The sequence below is a fragment of the Cryptotermes secundus genome, unplaced genomic scaffold, assembly GCF_002891405.2.
Source record: "Cryptotermes secundus unplaced genomic scaffold, Csec_1.0 scaffold599, whole genome shotgun sequence".
Classification (NCBI taxonomy): domain Eukaryota; kingdom Metazoa; phylum Arthropoda; class Insecta; order Blattodea; family Kalotermitidae; genus Cryptotermes; species Cryptotermes secundus.
In genome coordinates, this window is record NW_019730109.1 from 359689 (window position 1) to 369166 (window position 9478).

A 9478-nucleotide genomic window follows, 5' to 3' on the forward strand; every position below is an offset into this window, starting at 1 on the left:
GAGTTGCACATTTGAGACACATTTCTCAATATGAGAAACTGATGTTTCAATGATATAGAAGACTGATATCGTCCTATACTGTTATTGCTTTTGTTCTCAGGCAGTGAAAAAAGCATTAGGAATTTCTGAAGAAAGTTTTGATTTTGGTATAGTTGGACTTCATTCATGTGGTGATTTAACACCAATATTAATGCACCTCTTTGTACAGTGTCCAGGTGCAAAATTTATTAATATTGTGGGATGCTGTTACATGAAGCTTACAACAGGAATGTAAGTATAATTCGAATGTGTTACAGCACTGAGAATTATTTTATTCACTCCTTTGCATTCAAATAGTCTGGTGTACTATCTGTAGTAGCTTTTCTTGGCCATGGGTCATGTTATGTCATCAATCTGTGTGTTTTCCAGCTGACTGAGATTTGTGTTTTTTCAATACTCATACTATAACCCCCCAGTGAAAAATATGGCAGCCCTGTAGAACCAGAAGAACTAAAATTCCTATTCTTGTATGATGAAGGTAAATATGACACTCTGTATCTGTTCTTTTTGCTGTAGAATGTGGTACATGTTTAAATCCAGTTGTTTGTTGTATAAGAGAAATTGAAAATTGCAAGTCAGAAGAGAGTGCATGTTATCCATTACAATTTATGTTAATATCTGAACAGTGTGCTCTACCAATATTATATCCATATATGTCAGTCTTGGGTGTGAAGCAGTGGAATAATGTACAGTTAGTAAACAATGTATGCCATATTGATTGCCTAGGTTTGAAACTTCAGTTTCAGCATGTTTGTAATTTTTCTAATCCACTTTACTTTCAGCACATTACAAAACTGCTCTTTTCTTCTTCACCGTTAATCAGACTTAATGGTTTGTGTTTGTGTTGCACACTGAATATATCAGGATCCAGCAGTTATTCCTACAGACATGAATTCATGAAAGTAATAATACATGGTGAGATTGTGAACAGTATGGTTACTGAAATAGAAGTAGGTAGCTTCAGAAAGTGAGATTAAACTTGAGTTATTGAGCAAAATTGCATTATGCTTCAGAAAAATGAGATTATTTCAATACAAAGAAGTACAAGAACACGTCGCTTGTAGGAGGACAGCAGGTGATTAGTAGCTACACCAAGGGGTGTAAAGACACAGTGATTTAGAATTAATGTGGGAAACCCTGACAACCCAGTGCTGCAAATGCCATTCATTGCAGTTATCGCCCATTGATGAAAATGCTCCTTCCTTCTAAGTGTTTCAGCCATTTTTGACAAACACTGTTGTAGCTGAAAATTAATATGCAAGGCAACAAATTGTGGACGCTTATGCATTCTTATATGGTGACACTGAGATTCAAATCTGTAACTGCCTTTGGTTTTTCAGGACTGTCCTGAATTAGTATAATTAATATGAAATGAAAAAACTACTCATCTCTGAGTCTCAGTTGTTCAGACACGAGTTTTTCAGGTATGAAAAATATTAAATTTATGTGGGAAAACAAGTACCTGAAGAGCTTGCTGGAGCTCTGTGACTTTCTGAATGTAAAGTCTTTTTCATAATGATGAGTCTCTGGCCTCAATCTGCTGCATCCTCCCCCATAATTAATTGTTAGTTCAAAGCCTAAATGGCTGGCTGCATGTGCAGTGCTGTAGAAATGCTTAGTAATACTATTTCAGTGTTTCAGGATCTGGTGGTTATCCAGTGAGTGAATTTTTTTCTGCAAGATCACATTCACTGAGTTATGAGGCTCTAGAGATTGCATGCCATGCAATTGATACCTACCGTGAACGTTTATGTTTGGGGCAGTATGAAGAATTGAAGGTATGTGCTGTAGTAAATGAAGACCGCATGGATGTGTCTTTATGAATTGCATGCTGTCATGCTCTTAATATCTGTAGGCTTATGATGAATCGAGATTACCATTGTTATTTAAATTGGCTTAATACCACTTATACAAGAAGTTTAGAACAGTAAAGCTGTAACACACCTACTGTAACTGAGCAGGTTGGTGTACTGGTAATGCCCAAGACTTGTTTGGGGACATGCTGATTCAATTCTTGGCCAGAGTTCTGACTGAGGTCCTTTTGTGGCTTTCCTCAGTCCCCGCATGAAAATTTGAGAATATTACCTTGATTAGGCCAAGACCACTTCCTTCCAAATCCTTTCCAGTTCACCATTCACCAGTCATCTACCATTTTGTGCTATATGGCACAGATACTGACAGCATCATCAAATAAACCATACTTAGTGTATGTGGATGATTTTAAGGCAATTTTCAGGATGGAAAGAGAATATGAACTGCAATCACTGGTAGTTAAGAACTTTAGTCAGGATATCTGAATATATATAAAATATCTGAATAAGTTTGGCATGGATAGATGAGAAAGAGTGGTACTTAGAAGAGGAAAATTTGTTAGTCTGACAACCTTAATAATAGATGATAGGACAGAAATACAACAACCTGAAGAAGAAATTGTATATTAATATTTGGGAATGAGATTTTTAAGTATTCAGTATGAAAGGATGACGGAGAAATTTAAAAAGAAATATATCGAAAGACTGAAGTTCCAAATTGAGTGCCAAAAATGAAATGACAGAAGAAATGCTTGCATTTCCAGTATTTTGATNGATGTATAGATTGTATCACCCTTGAGCAAACGTAGGTTGCACATGAGTAAGAAAGTGGAGGAAGAGGAATGATGTAAGTAATGGTCAAGGATTGAAAAAAAGTTTGAGGAGGATTTCTGTATAGCAGCCATAAACAAATCATAAAACATGATCCAAAATCAATTCCTTGTTAAAACTTAAAAAAGTTAAGAAGACTTGGGGATGCAGAAGGAAAAACTAAAAATATGGAAGGGAAACAAAAAATTGGGTGAGTGATGGCAAGAGAAATAAAATGTAGTAGTTTAGGATAATGCATGGACAGTACATTGAAAATATGGATGCTGGCCTCATCAGTGGAAAGCACACATTTCTTTGGACTGCAAAATGAGAAACTGAAAGTGATTTAAGTACTGTGCAAGCCAGAGCACTAACTGCCTAATGTATGCTATGAAGATAGGAAATTACAGATGATGGTGAATATAGAATGTGCCAGCAATGTGATGAGAAAGGTGAACACTTAATATCAGAATGTTCAAGTCTAGTTAATGAATGAATCCTAATAGGATCTGCATACGTTTATATTTCAATATCTGTAAAGAAGTAAGAGTGAAAGTGGAAGGAACAAATGGTACAGATATATACCAAAACCAGATGAAACATGTCAGGAAAGCCAAGTCACTATACTCTGGAAGCAATAGAGTATAACAGACAGGATCAAATTATGCAGGAAACCTGACATCATACTTTGAGATATAAAAGGAACATGTTTGCTGATTGACATTCATGCCATCTGACAAAAGCATCCTCTGGAAAGCTAGAAATATACTGAAATATGGAGATCTTTTGATGAAGTAGCGTGCTTGTGAAAATGACACCAGTAGTCATAGGTACAAGTGGTACATCCCTAGTAAACACTCCAGTGCACAATTGCAGGAGATGGCCATTCTGGGAATAGCACATATCTTGAAGATAACTAGTGTAGCACATTGTTTAATTTCAGGTATGTTTTCCATGAATCTGGTATGTAATCAGCCCTAGGGAGAAATTTTGACTCTGTAATATGATGTAAAAATAAAAATATAACACCAACAGTAATAATCTGTAACATTTTTGCAATTCTAAAGAATAAAAAATTGACATAAGTAGGATTTGATCTTACAACCATCTCTCCATGATTATGAATAACAGAATGTTGCAGTCAAGTGGGTGGCACTCCTGTTTAGTATTTGGAAGATCCTACCGAGTTGAGCCTGACCCCACAGACCAGCTATCCAGGCTGAGGTTTTTCACAGCTTTCCTCAATCATTCCAGGAATATTCTGGGATAGTACCTCAAATTCAGTTGGGACTATTTCTGTCTACATCCTTCCCAGTTCATTCTTCTTCATGTTGTGATGACAGCATCACTAATTAAACCATGTATGGTTAAGACTGTGAAAGTTACTGTTGTCTGTGTAGTTTGGTAGATGTTTTGGAGCTTGAAGCTGGAAGCACTATGTTCCACCAAAGTGTTGATACACTTCTATCAGTCTACCCAGCATCACATCCAAGGGGACAGTACTTTTGAATTTTGTTATTGGATTATAAATTTACATTACCTAAATAAGACATTTAGTTTTTGGAGAACTGAAATTGGAAAAAGTGTAGGCTGTGTGTTTTCTGCCAGGAACTCTTTGCCCTTATTATCAAGAGGTTCAGTTTATTTATTCAATGTATGAGAAATTATTATAAGTGATAGATATTGTGATAGAATTCTGTATATAGCACATATTGAGTTAGTCACTGCATGACATATGATTGTACAAGTGATAGTGATAACTGAATATTGTAAAAATTGTTGATGAGTCATGTGATTATGTAGGTTTTGATCGTTATCTGGGGCATGTGTGAGATGCGCAGAATGTGGTCATTAGATCTCACTTCCCCGAGTGATAGGTTATCGTTTCATTCAAAATGTAACAGATTTGATCCACACGTCAGGCAACAGCTCTGTAAACACAGTCCAACACAACAGTAGAGGAAGCTGTGTTTTCCATGTCCATAGTGATGTTACACAACAGTGGATAGAGACCATATGACGTATTTTCTGTAGATCTGACTGATGTGCCAATAGACTGGCTGGATAGCGATCATGTGATACGTGTTTACTATAGGTCCATGTCTGTTTCACGGCTATATAAGGGAGTGACAGAATTCGTTCAAGGAGTGAACAATTCAGTCGTAAGTTGGAGGAGTGAGTCCAGAGCATTTTTAGTTCCGAGGTTCCAGAGTAATTAAAGATGAAACAGCAAGAAGACTTTGTAGTGATATGAAGTACTAATTTCTGTGTTAATATCCGTTGTTAGGAGATGACTAATGGAAACAGAATTGTAGTGCATGTGCAACAGTGGACTGGAAAGTGGGCAGATCAGTAATAGTGTAATAATTATATGTAGTTACAACTAGTGGATAGCAGCTGGGGTGGTGTAGTCAGTATAGCAAGTGGCTATGAGCTGGATGACTGAGGGGTCGGAGTTCGAGTCATCCAGTAGGGTCAAGATTTACTCTTCAAATCGTCCAGACCCGCTCTGAGGTCTACCCAACCTCCTATCCAATGAGTACTGGGCGCTCTTTTCCCGGGCATAAAGCGGCCTGTGCATGAAGCTGACCACTGACCTCCAGCTAGTGCCAAGATCAAGAAAATGTTGGTCTATAAATTCACTCCCCATACGCCTTCATGGTGTAGTTGTTAATTCATTGAGCACAGGGACAACTTTACCTTTTACCTTTTACAAGTAGTGAATATCCAAATTTTCGACTCACTGATCGAAACCTGCATCTTTACTCACCCATACACGTGATCAGTGCATTTCCAGGCAACAGCTCTGTAAACATGGTCCAACTCACAACAATAGAGGAAGCTGTGTTTTCTGTAGATCTGACCGATGTGCCAGTAGACTGGCTGGTTAGCAATTATGTGACGTGTGTTTACTGTAGGCCCATTTCCTTTCCGAAACTATATAAGTAAGTGACAATTTGTTCAGGGCAGTTATGAGTCAGTCATAAGCTGAGTCCAGAAGATTTTTTAGTTACGAGGTTCAAGAGTGACTGAAGACAAAATAGCTGGAAGGCTTCATAGTGAGTTGAAGTGCTGGTTTCTGTGTTGAGATCTGTTGCCAAGAGACAACTAGTGAAGACAGACAATCATAGTGGATGTGCTACAGTGAACTGGAAATTGTGTAAGTCAGTGATAGCGCTGCATTTAAGTGTGGTTAAGAGAACTTGTATATTATTTATTTATTTATTTTTGTTTCGCTTGATAGTCATTATGATTAACCTGAGACCATTTTGAGCAGTAATCAGTAAAGACTACTCCATTTGTTATGGACATGTATTTGATTTGTGATGAAGTTTATTGCTGTATTTAGGATTGAATAAGAAGGGAAAGTGAGGAAGTTATTTACGTGGAGGAATTGTGCATTCTGCCATGGTTTTTGAGGTCTTATGTTTGTCTTGTTGAATATATTTGTGCCATCACCCATCACTTGAAGGAGAATCTTCTCAAACGATGGCTTGTGAAAACCCACCAGAGTAAGGTTTTGTTCGCCTGGTGATAGGATTTTCTTAAATGTAGTGGTTTTAAGAAACTAGGACAGTGGACAAAGTCCAATAGAATAGTCATCATTATGTCATGCTGTTGTCAGAAACCTTTAAATATAGTTAACAGTAGAAATATTACATCTTAGCATCATATTGCATGTGTGAAATTTCTATATTTTATTCCATCACCATAATAGTTAATATGGACGCACCACTGTAGGATCACTAGCAGACAAATAAAGGTGAATGTAAAATAGTCGAGTACCTGATGGTGGATAAATGAGCTGAAACATGTTGAGATACGATGATTGTACTGTGTGTTCATATTACCTACTGTGGTGATGGAATAAAATAAAGGAAGTAGGTAATGATATTTTTGCTGGGTATAATCATAACCCTTTCCAACAGAGAATTACTTGAGCTTGAATTAAGCAGGGAAAGTATTGTAGACATGATGAAGTATGTAGTTCAGCTTGTCCTTTATCATGTTACAGTACATATTAGTGAGAGTGGAATTTGTTGAGAATGTTTCTGCATTTCTATTACAGGTACATTGCTATCGTGCTGTTTTGGAAAAGATTCTGGTCAAATATTGGCCACATTTGAGGCACACTGCAATCAGGAGTATAAAGCATAGTAACAACATGACATTTACAGAGTAAGGACACAAAGTGTTATATCAGAGGTGTTTCTTTCTCTTGTATCTTCAATATCTTCATAGTGTTTGGCCATCTCAAATGTGACTGCACATCACTTGTTGAATAATGTAAATGATTTGAACAGGTTAAAATGAAGTCAAACATCATACATTTTTTTACACTTACACAGCGTAGTTGGTTGAGGCACTACGCTACAAGCCGGAAGGTCACGGTTTCAAGTCCCAGTGAGGGGACTTCCAGCTGCACTATGGCCCTGAGGTTGACTCAGCCTCTAACAGAAGTGAGTACCAGAAATAATTTCCTGGGGAGTAAAGCGCAGCTGGCGTGTAAATCTGACAACCTTACTGCCATGTTTGAGCCGATTGTCTGGATAATGTGGGACCCTCAACGTCTCACAACCCTATGGTCCTTCACGGCCTGTTACAGGGTTAGCTTTACTTTACTTACTTTTTACTTTTGCACAGGTACGTCACATTGGCCTTCATAAAACTGGGGTTGAAAGTGCCACTAGAAGATCTTGAATCTGAAGAGACACTATTGAATTTATCACAGTGGAAACAGGTGGTGGTTTTCTACACCCTGCGCCTCTTATTAGCCCCTCTAGTGGAAACCATCGTGTTACTTGATCGATTACTCTATCTACAGGAACTTGGTAAGAACAGACTGTGTGATTTTACTTCAGATTTACAATTGATACAAAATTAAATATTCTGTTTTCCATATTCTTACACTGTTATCTAATTATTTTATGTACAAGGAGAGTTCACATGATTCAAAGTTTGTTTGGATGAAAGTCATAAATTTGCTTTTGTAAAAATGTCTTTTTAAATTATTGGAGCCCTGCTTGCTAAAAACAACAGCTCTTCCCATGTTACATTATTTTCACATAATGCACAAGACCAGACCAATAGACTCAAAAGTTATCAGTAATGTCGATTTATTGTGTTAACATGATAAAACAAAGTGGATAGAGAATTGTTAATGCTGTTTTTGTAAGGTATGAAATTGTTCACATTAGAACATGCCTACCACCCCATGCTGATAAGGTAGAGGCTTCATTTTTTGGAAGATGGTTGCACACGAGGCAGTGTCTGTATGTCATTTGTGTACATTTTCAGCAAGAAAGACAACATTCAAAAGCTGCCTTGGCTTTAGTCTTCAGACAGTAAGGACATAATCTGATGGGTGCATTGGAATGAGCAAGTCCATCACTGGATCTAATGAAGCAGAATCAGGTTCCAGAACATTGTGTGTTCAGTATAAAACTGGGACAAGTTAAAATATGGGTGCCAGCCTTATAGTATATTGAGATTTGAAATTTTGTTCCAGGTAAAATAAAGATAAATATAAGATGATAGTATAGTTTCTTCACACTTTATTCATTTTCAGTTACAATAATTTCAATTTTTTTCCTTCCATTACAGGAATATGCAGTGATCTGATCCCACTGTTTGATCCCAGTTTATCCCCAAGAAACAATATCCTGATTGCTTGGAAGTGATATTGACAAGTAGGCTGTACTATATGTTATGTCACATGAATACAATGACATTGAAATATCTTGTGTAATTTTTAGTGGCTAAAATTGTTTGATAAATACAGTTTCATGGGTGTTAAGTGGGTCTCTACTGTTGCTGCATGACACATCCTTTGGCTGTAGCTGGAGGAGGGCAGGTCCTACCCATTAATGTGTATTAACAAAGTCACAGTTGCAAAGGGATGATTCTTGTATGGGGGATGATCATGGAGTTAACACCACTCACCTAGCAAAACTAGGCTGTGTGAATCTGCCAGTTATGTCCCAGACCTTGAGACATTCTGTAGCAAAGCTTACACAACATGAGAGGATGCTGAAAAGTAATGCCTCCTCAATTGCTGCACACTCTCAGTTCCATATTGACATCTCCATACACTGTGCCAATTTCACAGTGGTAATTCAGAGGCCTCCAGCGGCAGATATATGAAACTCCACACAGAAGTGTGGGAAAGCTGAATCAAATTCAGAGACCTCTAGTGGCAAGTGTGACATAGGCGCAGAGTGGTGCAACATAGGAATAAAAATGCATAACACCTTACCCTCCAAATTAAAGAAATTTTAAGGTTTTTAAAATTAAATTAAAAAGTTATTTATTACAAAACTGTTTTTATTCTCTACACGAGTTATTTTAGTAACTATGATAGACGATAGTTTGGTAATTCGAGTTAGTTTCGATATGATATGGAAGTATATAGATGGTCTTTGGACTGTTATCTTCACTAAATGGTGTTTTGTTTTACATGGCAGACTTGTGTTTTCGTGGTGTAAGTATAAGGGGCAGTCAAATGAAAACGGGTCACCACGCATAACTCACACAGCGCACAAGTTGGTAACACTGGAATTTGCTTATGGTACGAACATCTGGTGGGGACTTGGGAAAGCACAGTGGCAACATGCCCTTGCACTCGAGTTGTTTATTGTGCTGGAAGTAAGGTTAGTGCTACATGTGGTCATCTAACATCAGTAATGGAGGCAGGTAAAGAAGAACAGCAAAGTGTAGTGCGCTTTTTGAGTTCTGAAGGAGTAGGAGGACGAGAAATTCATCGTCGCATATCTGTTGTTTACGGCGAACACAGCATGTCACGTTCGCTTGTACTGGCA

The 9478-nt window shown here is 37.6% G+C and overlaps 1 protein-coding gene across 3 annotated transcripts in view; it reads left to right on the forward strand.

Moving 5' to 3' along the window:
• Positions 1–9360, forward strand: part of LOC111866171 (protein RRNAD1) — a 28267-nt gene extending 18907 nt beyond the window's left edge. For 2 of the 3 annotated variants that reach the window (XM_023854849.2, XM_023854850.2), the window contains 5 exons: positions 101–270; positions 1673–1817; positions 6730–6839; positions 7305–7492; positions 8265–8400. In XM_023854849.2, the coding sequence (XP_023710617.1) occupies positions 101–270; positions 1673–1817; positions 6730–6839; positions 7305–7492; positions 8265–8341 (690 nt within the window). In that variant the 3' untranslated portion in view covers positions 8342–8400. Of the gene's footprint in view, positions 1–100; positions 271–1672; positions 1818–6729; positions 6840–7304; positions 7493–7958 lie in introns of all 3 variants that reach the window. The other variant, XM_023854851.2, reaches the window with a different exon arrangement.
• Positions 9361–9478: the final 118 nt, after the last annotated feature.